This window comes from Carassius auratus, chromosome 3, assembly GCF_003368295.1.
Source record: "Carassius auratus strain Wakin chromosome 3, ASM336829v1, whole genome shotgun sequence".
Taxonomy (NCBI): domain Eukaryota; kingdom Metazoa; phylum Chordata; class Actinopteri; order Cypriniformes; family Cyprinidae; genus Carassius; species Carassius auratus.
In genome coordinates, this window is record NC_039245.1 from 9843163 (window position 1) to 9857986 (window position 14824).

Here is a 14824-nt window from a genome sequence, read left to right on the forward strand (position 1 = left end):
TCTCTGTGTTCAGTTCACTAGGTTTGGAAACGATCAGCGCGCGTGTGCGACTCTAGGGAGGATGGTGAGGTAATATCCGCAAGACTGAACCGGGGAAAGTTGTTTCCTGAACTCTTGGTGCAGTTTTGATGAAGGCCGGACCTGCTGCACTTCACACAGGAAAAGGAAGACGGATGCGGGCAAAGAGAATAATAACGAAACGAAAGGAAAATATCGAGATAAATGCCGTGAAACCATGGAAGTGTCGGACACGACAGCATCGCGCATTGAGGAGCACAATGGTATGAACAACCATTAACGTTACATCTAGTCTAAGAGTAGAGGTTTGTGTCGATTTTGGGCAATTATTCAGAGATTGTTGCGATTAAATGAGTAAGTCATTTCAGCTTGGCGTGCAAATATATCTGATCGTGTAAACGTTAGCTGCCGAAGCTCTTAAATTAGACCACGTTTGTGCATTAAACAAAATGTGAGCATGCTTTGATGACAGTCGTGTTTTAGCGCACTAAAGTTTTAGGTTCGATATTGGCTTTCCCGCCACTGTTCTCTAGAGTCGACATTCTTACAAAGTTTTAACTAGTTTTAACAATATGCAACCATTGTATATCTAAAAAATAAATAATTTAAAACTCTACGTCTGTTTTAGCTGCAGTTCATACCCGAGAAAGCTTTGACGCAGTGTCACGGTACACAAAGCTGAAGGGATCGTGTGAAAATTCCTTCAACTGGTTTAAACGACAAAATTATTGTAATAACAATAACTTTTAACATTTAATAGTACACATTGTTAAACTTGTAGTACTCAAGAGTGACTTAATAGAGGTTAGAATACCTCATTTTATGCAAGTACAGAAATAAAATATATTTATTGGAATTTTACAGTAGCCTACATACAGTAAATAAAAAATACAAATAAAAAAAACTGAAAAATTCTGAAATTAACCAAAAGATCTTTTTCCTCTTTTTTTCTTCTTCTTCTTCATATTCCAAATATTGTAGTAGGTTTCTGCTGTCCAGACTGACTTACTACAGCTGAAATCTTGCAAGTGCCTCCCTTACTGTATGTACAGTGCACAAATATTTTGTGTGAAAATAATTACAGTAATTCCTGTACTGGAATTACAGGAATTCCACTCCTTCACCTCAGTGGTTGAATGACGTGCCAATTCCTCATACGGTGCCTGTCAGCCCACCGCGGGACCCTCTGATCCAGGCAGATCCTCTTCTCATTTAAATTGACCATTCTTTTGCTCTTTTGGGCCCTAGTTCTCCACCTAACTGGCCCTCCTTGGGCACCTCCGTGATTTCACTGGTACCGTTCATGCAGAATCTGGAGCCCTGGTTAGCACTCCCCTGTGCTGAATCCGGCCCTGCACGAGCTCCCGTTTCAAGATGTTGATGCAGAAAAGCATTCTTTAATGCGTTTGCCATCAGGACTGGTTTGCAGCAGTCGACCTGAAGGACCTGATCGACCTGTTCCTCTGGTTTGCTTTTAAGGGTCGGGCACACCAGTACAAGGTCCTGCCCTTTGACTAGTCCCTGTCACCCGGTGTCTTCACGAAAGTCCCACCGCTCCCTTTCAAGATCAGGTAGTGAAGCTGCAAGCTCCCCTGTAGGAGGCAGACCCTGGCCTCTCACTGCTGTGTCCTGTTCTTGCCCTACACATTTATGGGGACCATAGGCAGTGTTTCAGAACATCCGAGCAGCTCTTTGTCAGAAACCTGTGCTTGTGTGAATGCCCTGCTGGTCAGCCCCTGTACATGGCCTTGTGCTCTGACACAAATATGTAACGATTAAAAATCGGCTGAGATGTGATACAATAGTGATACAATTGGGACTGGAACTTGAAGTGATGCAGTGTCTAAAGCGCTAATCAAGAAAAAGCTGTATTGCTGCTGTTTCATAAGCGCCACCTACTGTCAGAGAGTGAACCTGAGTCTCATTCAGAGCTTCTGCTGTCTTGTTTTGTGCAGATGTTTTATGTAGTATAGTTTTCACAAAATTAAATTCAAAATATTATGTTTTTGCTTCAAATTTTGAAATTAAACAAACCATGTTTGTCTTTAAATTTGAATGGAATGAGCACAGACAAAGATTGTTTATATGAAGAGATTTATTTTGTTGGTGTTATTTCTTTATTTGATTTTGGGTTTGTTTTAACATTTCAGTTTAGTTTTGTTATTTGACAAATTTCAATGTCACAGATTATTGTGCAGCATTTTGTCCAAGCAATAATTAAAGGACACCTTTTCATTTATAATTTGTCTTAAATCTCTTTAAAAAAAAAAGTGACACAAATTACATCATGGAATCAGTATAGTGATTCCTATTGCACCGTGAGTTGAGTGAATCGTTACATCCCTACTTCTTCACTGAAGGTTATTGGGCCTTTCAAGAGTGACCCCATATGTCAGTATCGATGTAACGTCTCTGTTCCCTCATTCAGAGAACAAGGGTTACCGCAGTAAATGAGACGATCCATAAGTGGCCAGCTCACACTTCACAAAGTCCAGAAACATTCCCCGAGGACCATTGGTGGGCAGGTGTGTCCTCATCTGCTCATTAAGCCTGGCTTGGTAAAATACACTTAACGAGTGGTCAGTGGTTCACACTGGCTATTTGGAACCTACTAAAACCTTTGGAATAGGCAAAAATCTGTTCAATAAATTATTAAAAAAAAAAAAATTGTATGCTGTACACACAGTAAAGGAGGTAGATTTCAGTTGTACTGTGGAAACATTTCAGTTGTAGCAATTCAGACTGGCTACTAGGAACCTACTACTTTTTTTGTGAATTACTGTAATTATTTTCATATGCTTATGTTTTAAGTAGGTACAGTAATACAGTAAGGGAGGTATTCACAAATTAAGTCTGTGTGCTGAGTAGGCATGTACTAATGCCAAAATTCATCTTGTTACAGCTCTGTTATGTGTGTCACTTATCTGTCACACACCAACAGGTGCTGGACATATAATTAGAGTATCATCAAAAAGTTGGTTTATTTCACTAATTCCATTCAAAAAGTGAAACTTGTATACTATATTCATTCATTACACACAGACTGATATATTTCAAATGTTTATTTCTTTTAATTTTGATGATTATAACTGACAACTAAGGAAAATCCCAAATTCAGTATCTGAGAAAATGTGAATTGTGAAAAGGTTCAATATTGAAGACACCTGGTGCCACACTCTAATGCTAATTACCTCAAAACACCTGCAAAGGCCTTTAAATGGTCTCAGTCTAGTTCTGTAGGCTACACAATCATGGGGAAGACTGCTGACTTGACCGTTGTCAAAAACACGAACATTGACACCTTACACAAAGAGGGCAAGACACAAAAGCTCATTGCAAAAGAGGCTGGCTGTTTACAGAGCTTTGTGTCCAAGCACATTCATAGAGAGGCGAAGGGCAGTAAAAGATGTGGTAGAAAAGGTTTACAAGCAATAGGGATAACCGCACACCGGAGAGGATTGTGAAACAAAACCCATTCAAAAATGTGGGGGAGATTCACAAAGAGTGGACTGCAGCTGGCGTCAGTGCTTCAAGAACCACTAGGCACAGACGTATGCAAGACATGGGTTTCAGCTGTCGCATTCCTTGTGTCAAGCCACTCTTGAACAACAGACAGCGTCAGAAGCGTCTCGCTTCAAAAAAGAGTGGACGGCTGCTGAGTGGTCCAAAGTTATGTTCTCTGATGAAAGTAAATTTAGCATTTCCTCTGGAAATCAGGGTCCCAGAGTATGGAGGAGAGGCACACAATCCACATTGCTTGAGGTCCAGTGTTAAGTTTCCACAGTCAGTGATGGTTTGGGGTGCCATGTCATCTGCTGGTGTTGGTCCACTGTGTTTTCTGAGGTCCAAGGTCAATGCAGTCGTATATCAGGAAGTTTAAGAGCACTTCATGCTTCCTGCTGCTGACCAACTCTATGGAGTCGCAGATTTCATTTTCCAACAGGACTTGGCACCTGCACACAGTGCCAAAGCTACCAGTACCTGGTTTTTTGGCCAGCAAACTCGCCTGACCTTAACCTCATAGAAAATCTATGGGGTATTGGGAAGAGGAAGATGCGATATGCCAGACCCAACAATGCAGCTGAAGGCCACTATCAGAGCAACCTGGCCTCTCATTACACCTCATTACAAGTTTCATTTTTTTGAATGGAATTAGTGTAATAAATCTACTTTTTGATGATATTCTTATTATATGACCAGCACCTATATTTTTGTATTATGCATCTGTGTTAAACAATTCTTTAAAAATAAGTCAGTAGAGTAGAAACGGAACAAGTCTATTCAGAAGTTTCTGAAGTCCTTCTGTGTTTTCCTTCAGTAGAAGCTGAAGAAGACCTGCAGACGCAGCTAATCGAGTGTCGAGCTCAGCTGGAGCACTGGCAGGGTGTGGCGAAGATCTGCGAGCTTGGCAAACAGGAGGAGCTGCAGGAGCTGCAAAATCAATGCGACCAGGAGATTCAGTCCTTGCAGGAGGCTCTGAGAGGTGAGGAGTGAGAGGGAGGGAATCGAAGCAGTATGGGAGGTAAAGCACAAGTCTGTCATTGTTGATAAATCATGGAACGTCTATGGAGAAAAGCCACAGTTTGTCTTTTGAGGAGTAGCTCATCTAAAAATGTATGTCTCGAGAGCTTGAGAACCTGATTTTCTCAAGCTTTATACAAGTAAACACATCTGTAGTTCACTAATACAAGGTGGGGGTGAAATGTGTTACCAATTTAAAGTAAGGAGACGTCTAGCTAAAAGAGTTGTAAGGCCAGAGCTTTTTGTAGTGACACCAGAAAGACCTTGTTATCTTTAATCAAAATGAGATGCAACTCGCTTCATCCCTGCTGACATTTTTACAGGGTGTCCGCGGGGTTTTAAAAAGTATTAAAAAGTGATAAATCAAAATGGTCAAATTTAAGGCCATTAAAAGTGTTAAATGTGGTCTCAGAGGTATTATTTTTTTCCAAATTAGGTATTATTTTTTCCAGACTATCAGGTGTCTTATTCTGATTGAAATTCTATCTGCGTTCGTGTTAGTTCGTTTATATGGGCTTTAGCATATCTGGGCACATAATCAAAGATCTTCCGTCTCCGTCTCATGCTGACGTCATATTCAGTGGTCGTTCGGCATCATCTCAGAACACCAAGAGGGTCTGGCTGCAGACATATGGGCGAGTGGAGCTCCACTCAAGAGCGGAAATACGTCACCTCCACTAGCGACGCCGCCGCCATGTTGGACCGGGCCACACTTTCCGTAGAATTACGTCGCCTCCACTAATGACGCGGAGGCCATGTTGGTCCGGGTAACACTTTACGTAGAATTACGTCGCCTCCATGGGGGCGAGTGGAGCTCCATTTAAGAGGGAAAATGTGTCACTACCACCAAACTTTCGTTTTGTATTACTTGTTATATACACGTATAAAGGGTGCTTTGCCAGTTATGTCACCTCTTTGTACGTAATGTTAATATGTTCTGTACTTTTATCTTTGTTACTTTTACCTAGTAGAAATAAAAAAATATATATATACTAATCTTTTACGGTTTATGACAAGACAGCATTTTTTTTATCCTATTTTTATGCACTACAGACATCAATTTGTTCATGTTTGTTTTACCAGTGTACAACTGTCAATGTAACATTCCATACTTTTTAGAAAGTTAACCTTGTGTTTTTAATATTTAGCAGTGAAAAATAAATGAAATATTAAATAAATTATTAAAATAATACCTCAACCAGAATTATGTGTTGAATTTTGTATTTTAATCAAAATAACAACATATACAAAATAACCACAGTAAAATAATGAAGAATAACTTCCACAATTTAGAAGTTTTAATGGTTTTTGAGTAATAATAATAATAAACACATCTTACACTACATTGAAAACACATGAACTGCAAGTGACCATAATTGTTCCTCTAATAACACAATGTGTTCACATGCACGTACACGTTACTCTTCAAGACCTCCATTGTCTGTGAAGCAATCCCAGCTACAGTAGCCAGGGTGGTCATCTGAGGAGTAAAACCCCAAAAGCACTCCTTGTTGGCCATTTTCCTGGTGACCAGCCCCACAGTCTTTGTGAAGCTGGCTGTACTGTAGGCGACTGCACCTAGAGATTATGTACGGCTTTCTGTACTTTAGATAGTGTCTCTTTAAATATCTTCACTGCACCTGAAGTTTCATGTTAAGGAAATGGAAGAGAGTGAGATTACTTAGTCTAATTGTTATAGCCACAAAAACAAGAGGGTTGACCACACTTACTGAAGTCACCATCAAGCCAGCTGAAGTGTGCCTCCTGTTAAATATGCTCCTGACTGACAGTGTTGTTAAATCTCTGGCATGAACAATTACGTTAGATGGGTCAAGAGTTATTACAATACTGACATTTAATTATCATTAATGTTAAAGCAATTTACTCGTTGCTGAAGGTGCCTGGTCCACCACAGTTGTGCTTTGTTGTTCTGATGCATCTGATTGCTGGGCTGGGGACACAAAGAAGACATGAGCACAGCAAAACTGGAACAATACTATGTCTGTGTGCTGACGTTAGGTAAATTTAACACAGAATAGTACTGCATCATTCACCTATGACAGTCCCATAGCAGACAAGGTGAAGGTGCTCGGAAGTTTCAGTCTCTATTTGTGGAGGTGTTATGAGGATGGATAACACTTGATATACATTTGATCTGAAACAAAAAAAGTCAAACAATAGAATAACCGAACAACAAAATAGAAAAAATAAATATGTTAATGTCACATGTAAAAAGACCTTGACTTCTAAGGTGGCAACATACATTTAAAATGTTAAGAGTGCTGCATCTTCTATGCCAATCCTATCCCTGGAGGTGAATGAAAAATTTAATATGAAAACAACCTCCTCATATGACCTTTTTTAAATTATACAACAAATGCTAAAGGAATACACATACAAAACGATCGTGTCCTTTCATTATTCACTACGTTATTTTACCACAAGCCACCAAAAACTAAGTTACATCTATGCTATCCATCATGTACTAAAGGTAAAAATTTAAAGAGCAAACAATTAACAAATAAGTTTATCAGAAATGTATTATCCAAACTGTACTTCCCCAGTCAACTGAAAAGAAAGTATGTTCTTCAAGAATTTATTGAAGAAGAGGCAAAGAAAATAAGGAAGCTTTATTTTACTTATCCAGTTCTTCCTAAAGCCAAAGAAGTAACATTTAAAATCCTAAAGGACATTTATCCATCTAATAACTTCCTACAAGAAAGATTTAATTGGGAGAACAATTCATGCGGGTTCTGTGAGAAAGATATTGAAACTGTTGATCATATGTTTTTGAAATGTGAATCTTTACAGACTTTTTGGCTGGAATTTCAAAACTGGCTTCATTTCAAACAGATATCAATACACCCTTTGACTGTGAACTCAGTTAAGGTTGGAGTATTGTTGAAGGAAAAGATCCTAGACTTTTTGATAAATAACTTAATTACTTTGTGCAAATACTAGATTCATAGATAAGTAGATAAGTAAGATAAGTACGTTTTTAAAGGTTACACCTCACTTCAGCGGATGGAAGAATGAACTAAAGATATTTGCAAAGTCTCTTCATTACAGGATTGACAGGAACGCCCAGAAACTCTTGTATGCTTTGAACTTGTTTTTGTTGTTAGAATAAGACCCTAAGACATCTTTCTTTTTCTTTCCGTTATTTATTCTGTTTTATCTTATGGTGTGATTATTGTTATTTGTTATTTTTTTCCATCTTTTTTCTCTCTATTTGTCTGTATCAACACTAATTATATGTGTTCAGTTGTTGAAATCTGGTGTAAAGGTTTGTAATTGAACTTGATAACTTAATAAAAAAACACATTGGACAGACACATTGATCTATAAATTACTGTGTGGTGTATATATGATCAGTGGCCAGACATCAACATTGCTCGCGATATAAATCTATAAATCCATAGTGTTTATTAATTCTTTTGTTAGTAATTTCACGTAAGCCCTGTGCGTTTTTCTTACACTGCACGTTACAACAGCGTCAGTTCACCATTTAAGCGATGCAGAGATAAAATTACCTGAGTTTAAGTTTGAAGTACTCCCGGCGACGCCATCTTGATGTTTTCAAGTGGAGGTGACGTATTTCCGGTTTGAGAGTGGAGCTCCACTCGCCCATGGTCTGCAGCCAGACCCTTCTCCAGAACACTGCGCGCTCAACAGAAGTGGCTGGCTTACGTTTTATTTTAGACTTGCTTCAAGGCATATCTTCAATGACTGGACAACCATCGTCGTCTTCTTGGACAAATGCAAGTTTTCTAATAGCTGGGTTAACGACCGGTAGTACCGAGGTCCCGTTCAAACCCGGTTCTTGACGCATACAACGCTATGATTTCCGCGAAGCAGAAAACGAGTACGGAATCTCAAAATCCAGTCATGTAAATTAAACTTACATTTTAATATGGACAGTCATGGAATTTGTGAAAGCATAAATTAATCAAATCAAATCTCCATATGGACCAGTATCTGTAGTATTAAGCCGCAAAAGTTGTGTTCTGCGCGTCTCTGTGAATTAATGAATGACAGAGACGTGCAGGTTTATTTACTACATAGACTGAAGCGCATGACGCTTGCATTAATTTCAGCATCTGTTGTCTTCTCCTGTCAAAATAATCGAGTTAATTTAGAATTATTCATATTCACTTTCGAAAAAGCAGAAGACATACCGGTTTCTCCGGTAGTGGGCGGAGCTAATGGGCAAATAGAAATTTCAAAATGACAAATATGCATTCATTAGGCCTAAAAGAAAATTTTTACATAAGGGCATTGTGTTAGAAATATTACTATTATTTAGTAAAACGTATGTGATACTGCTACCACTGTTGCAAAAAAAATAAAAAACTTTATTTAAAAAAAAAATAAATCTCAATATTTCTCCCATGTTTTAATTTTAATAGCAAATCCCCTTTATTTACCAAACATAAAATGTGTTTAAATTTGATAAATTAAAAGACAAATTAAATTTGGGTGAAACTTGTTTACTGTTTTTCATAATTATATAACTTGTAGAAAAACTTTAAACACAATTCTAAATAAGTATAAAGAATGGCATTGGTTTTATTTTTAGTGCTAAAAAGTTATTTTTTTTTTATTACCAAATTTTTGTGTTTTGCTTTGTTACCGAAATTGGTACCGAGAATCGTGGATTTTCACTGGTATCGGTGCCGAATACTGAAATATTGGTACCGTGACAACACTAACAGGCAGGCTTATTGTTCGGTCTATCCATTTTCTCCATTGCACATTTTATGGTATTTGTTTTATTTTTATTTACTAAGTGAAATAAATGTGCAATATGCTGTCAACATCAGTCTCTAAATCTATTATTTTTTGTATGTTATATATGTCAAAATCTGTGTAAATAATAGAAAGGTCGCTGATTAACACTTGCAATTCAGTGTCGTGATGGTTTTAAAAAATATTCTGAAGGTAGTGAAAAAGGTATTAAAAAGTAGTAAATTTAACTTAAGGATTGCTGTATATACCCTGTTTTAAGTCTGCACCACGCCAATCACATTCCTGTATGCAACATTCACTTTTTCGCAATCCAATTAACAACCAAATTCCCGTTGCCTAAATAGAACCGCATAGGGCTAGCAATGCCATGGTTGTGAGTTCGATTCCCAGGGAATGAATGAACTGTTAAAATGTGTGCCTTGTGTGCAGTGTAAGGCGCTTTGGATAAAAAAGTCTGTCAAATGTGTAAATGCAATTGATAAAATTGCATTTACACTTTTTTTTTTCTTTTTCTTTTTTACACTTTTTTTTTTTTTTTGTTCAGTAAGCTGTTGCATTTAGAAGTATGTTAGAATCCAGAAGTTCTGTTAATTGCAATTTCATTTCATTTGCCAATTTGAATGTCATGAAATGGAATTTAACCCAAAGAACAGGAAGCGACAAGGAATGTGTTTCAGTGATTCTATGTGACGGATCCCACATTTTTCTCATCCTGTTTTTGTCCCTCATCTTAGAAACGGTTGCTCAGTATGACGCTAGAATATCTGTTCTGCAGTCAGAACGAGCACAGTGGAGGAGAGCCGCTTCGCCCAAGGAGACGAAGGTTTGTGTGTTTCTGTGTCCTGCCTTCTGTGTGTAGGCCAAGAAGTATGTACTGATGTATATTTATTTTATATATTTGTTTCCATTTATGAAAGATCTTTTGTTTTCTGTCTTATAATGCACCGAAGTCACTACATTTTACAGATTTCTTTGTGCATGCAGGTGATCTCTAAAAAGGGCAAGGTGGAGAGTACCTGTCCTCCACAGGGTGGTTCCCCTCCCCTGCGAGCTGCTGATCACGAGGGCTCAGGCTCAGACTCTGATCCACTGGAGCTGTCAGGAGAGAATTCAGACCCAGAGACAACAGGCCTTATGATGGACTACTTTCCCCAGCACTGTGACTCTGCCTCCCTGTCTTCTTTCTCTCTGGACACACCCTCTTTGCCCCGACATCCGCCCCCTCAAGAAGACACCGCCTCCCTGGTGTCCACAGGAACATTGGTGCCTGAAGCGATCTACCTGCCACCGCCGGGACACAGACTGGTCACACATGCAGACTGGGACAAATTGCAAGCACAAGTCAGTATGCTTCTAGTTTTTATAGCAGGATTCTCACGACCATGGAAAACTGTATCAGGATTTATTTTAAAATGTGATTGTCAGGTGTGGAAAGGTCATGAAAATTATCAAAATCTCAAATAATGGAAAGTTTTTCTAGTTACAATTGACTCTACGGTTGACTCTAACGGCTAGAAATTACTCTTCATGAGTGCAGTCCTTATCTAGTTATAGCAAACGATTTGAAACGTCATGGAAATGTATTCATCGAAAGGTGTAGGACATTTCTAGCCTGTTGTTTGTAAATCAGTGCATTAGAGATCACCCAGGTCGGTACATGATGACTTTCAGCTAACTTGTTGAATCTGATATGGCATTTTTAGCTTGTAGAGCTTCAAGAGGAGGTGGCCGAGCTTCAAGAGCAGAAAGCTGAGCTGGAGAAAGAACTGGATGTGCAAAGCACAGAGACACAGAAACAGGTACAGAAACTCAGATCCTGTCTTTTGCTACACAGACCAAATAAAACACATTCAGAAAGCAATCACATTGCTTAATATTTTTGTTAAAACAATTATACAGTGATAATGTAATAACGTTTGGGTGGAAGTATAATATAATGTTTTTTTCAATGGGGTTTAATTGCTTTGAGCATAAACCCTGATATAGCAAATTTACAGTTGATTACTGTCAAAGCAAAGATATCAAATATATTGATATATTTATGGTTTGTCTATTGCAGTTATCAGTGCTTCAGTCTCAGGTGCAAACATCTGAGACCCTCCTTGAAGAGCTACAGAAATCTTTTAGCCAGTCACAAAATGCCGTTCAGAGCAGATTGGTGAGTAGCAGCGGGTGAATGGTCCAATTAAAGGCAGGCAGCAGGAATCCATAATCCAAAATCTTGATAAGATCACAAATTGTTTTCACGCAGGCAGAGCTGTCTTTCTCTCAGAAGAGAGTTTGTAATGAGCTCTCCAAGCTGAAAGGTGAAGACACTGATGTGGATGAAAATAGCCTTCCACCCCACAGTCCAACACTAGAGGTGTGTGTGTGTGTGTGTGTGTGTGTGTGTTTACAAGCGGGTTTGATGAAAGGAGGCCAGAGCTGAATGTTGTGTTTGTGTCTTAAGTCATTAAGTCAGTGTGTGTATCTATACATAGGCAGCTCACTGTGAGGAGAGGCTTCGTATTGAAATAGTCAACCTACAGGAACAGCTGGAGACACGCACAGAGGAGAGCGGTCTGTCTATATCATTGTATTTATGGCTTTGACATGCACGTTTTCACAAAGAGACTTTGCTTTCCCTCACTGTTCGTAAAACTTTTAAATAATGTTTCACAATTAATAATTTCAGGCATGTCTGCCGATTGCGTTTTCTCCACAATGACATGTTCTGCTTTTTGTCTTTTCTCCTCAATTTTCTTGTCCCATCTACTTCTCCAGAAGTTTTAGAAGGTAAGTCATATATACTTTAACTTGTTTGTCAATAGTGTAGACCCTATTTGTGTGAGGGTAGGTGTTGATATTTGAGTGCATTGCCATGAAACTGTGTCCAGTGTCAGTTTGTGATTGAATTCCCTCTCCCTCAGTGAAGCTTGCCAGCCTGACAGTAGAGACAGACCGCATACAGATCCAAAGGGAAAAGGTATGGCAGCTTTTGATTCTCAGGTGTTATTTCTTATATAGAAATAACACTCCTTATATAGGAGTCTAGGACGCATTCAAAAATGTTCAATACATCCCTTTGCTTGTTTCTTTTCATGTGAGTTCACTGTGTATTGCTGAAACACTCAGTCAAATCAGTCTATTAAGACATTTTTTGAATGTCATGTGCCCATGTGCTTGTTTGTACTTCAGTGGCACTGTAACCTTTAGGATTTCCCTGTAAGCTTAGGTCCTTTACTTTTAGTCTTAACTTGGCCTGCCGATTTCATCGTGACAAATGAACTGGAAGGAAAAACATCTGTATATTATTGTTGTTAAATATTTGTACTTTCTAAATATGATGTGTGTGTGTATATAATCTGTGTATTTATGTATCTGTGCTTGACTCCTTTAATCCAACTACTAATAGTTAAGACATTTTTTACACCATATTACAAAGTGGAGAATTTTTTTCTCCCTTTATAATTGGATGCTTTCACGAAGTTAAACTTGCACATAATGAGGTCATGTGACAACAGTGTAGTGTAGTGTTGTTTGACATTGTTTAGAGTGTACAATGCAGTTAATAAGAAGGTGTCATTGTTTCATCTGTGTGTGCAGTTGGAGGCTGAGCTGCAGGAGTGTCGTGTGGAGGTGCAGGGTCTGCGAGTGGCCCTTTCTCACCTTCAGAAGGAGAACAAATCTCACATCCAGGAGAAGGTAGGCCTGGATTTTGGGGTGAATAGGTGACTATCATTGCATTTGATTATACACTAGTTCACATCTCTCTATGTCTGTCTTTCAGGCAGCATTACAGCAGCAGTGTTTAGAGTGTCGCAGTCAGGTGATCAGTCTGCGCTCTCAACTAGACACTAGTCAAGGCGTGCAGAAGGATTTCGTGCATCTGTCGCAGTCCCTGCAGGTACTTCACTGATTTAGGATCAGCATTGAGTTTATACTCCTCTTAATCTATCCTGCATAAATTCTGCTGTTCAGTTGTTGATAGCACACATACGGCTATGTCCTCACTACATGATTTCTACTGTCTGTGACAAAAGATTTAAGCATAAGTATTTTGAAACAGTGTTTTCATTTCTTCTCAGGTGAAATTGGAACAGATTCGCCAGGCAGAATCTTTGAACCAAGTGAAGCACATTCTAGGGGAGGAGATCGAAGACACTGATTTACCTGCTGATGCCACATGAAACTGTATAAGAATAGGTGGCATTTTGGCCAAACAAAGGGAAGAGATTCTGGTGGGCAAGGAGGTGGTCCTAAGAAAGGGCCAAGCTGAGGTGGGCTGCCTACATAAAAAATAAAATAAAAAAGCCTACAGTGACATGAACGAAACGGCCATTCCTGCACTCATGGGTTCACACTTCTTCTAATGAACTCAAGCTATATGGGGAAAACATGATACCTTTTAAATCTGGACAAACTGGAATTGCTAATACTTGAATTTTGTGAAAAGCTAATACACTAACTACTAGCTGTACTAGACTTATTGCTACTGCAGTGTAAGTTTTATCTCCCCAACCTAATCCTTTTTTCCTAATAGACACCGATGGATATATATTACTTATTTTCAGCATCTGTCACCAGCAAAATAAAAATATACTGGGGGCCGTTGTAACTTTATAATATATATTTTTCCCTATATAACCCAGACTACTACAGATCTACCTTCTATCGCTATAAGAAAAAAGTATATGTGCCAAAGTAACAATATCATTAATAAACATATAATGAGAAAGACTGTCATAATATTTAATATTCCATAAAATGTATTTTTCACCTTTATATGGCACTAATTACTTTAACTGTCTTAATGTTTTAAAGTGAAAAATTTAATGGTAAATGCATTATAATTGTTTGAAATGAGATGCAACCTTTTTACACTGTATTAATAAGTAAAGTGTAATTAGTTGTTGACTAGATGCTAGTCTTACATTATATTAGTGTTTTAAAGATTAAATCTTCAAATTCATACCATTTTTGTTCAGAAGTAGTTACAATTGCCCCCAGCTTCACAGCTATGATGAAATCATTTATGATATCCACCAGCGATAGTGTTAGCATATTCCTTTAAGAGATTACATAAATATTACTTGAAATTAATTGCATTAAAGCCTTAGACAACCTAAGAAAATATTAAAATAGTTTTTGTACCTCTAATGTTTTTTTGTTTTTTTTTCAAAGTGAACCATTCATATTTACTGTTCTCAGACAGATAGAGAAGTTATACTGAAAAGATACCATCACTTTAACCTGAATAAAGTTTGTGTGTATTAGTTGCCCCCTGCTATAATACTACCTACCCTAGTATAATTATTTGTGCATTCAATTTAAGGCCTAAGTCACTTTAATGGAAATAGACAACATTTCATTATGAAGTATCTGGTGCCTGAGCCAATGAACAGAGGAGTGATGAGATGATAAAACACTAAATCTAAGTTTGAATAGAGCGAATAAATGTTAATTCATATAAATGTAACATGTTAGTAACAAATCTGAGTGCATTACATGTGTATAAAAGAAATAAAGAGTCAACTAAAAGACAGTAACATGATAC

At 38.1% G+C, this 14824-nt stretch overlaps 1 protein-coding gene across 2 annotated transcripts; it reads left to right on the forward strand.

Moving 5' to 3' along the window:
* The first annotated feature begins 24 nt into the window (after positions 1-24).
* Positions 25-14812, forward strand: LOC113047335 (rab GTPase-binding effector protein 2-like). 2 transcript variants are annotated; one of them, XM_026208689.1, is made up of 13 exons: positions 25-281; positions 4337-4501; positions 10023-10111; positions 10273-10629; positions 10992-11087; positions 11348-11446; positions 11540-11650; positions 11769-11847; positions 12052-12063; positions 12198-12253; positions 12874-12972; positions 13058-13174; positions 13356-14812. In XM_026208689.1, the coding sequence occupies exons 1-13, from the start codon at positions 236-238 to the stop codon at positions 13455-13457; spliced, it is 1428 nt and encodes a 475-aa protein (XP_026064474.1). In that variant the 5' UTR covers positions 25-235; the 3' UTR covers positions 13458-14812. The 2 variants fall into 2 exon arrangements, with proteins under 2 accessions (XP_026064474.1, XP_026064483.1); XM_026208698.1 differs by having other exon boundaries at positions 4340-4501.
* Positions 14813-14824: the final 12 nt, after the last annotated feature.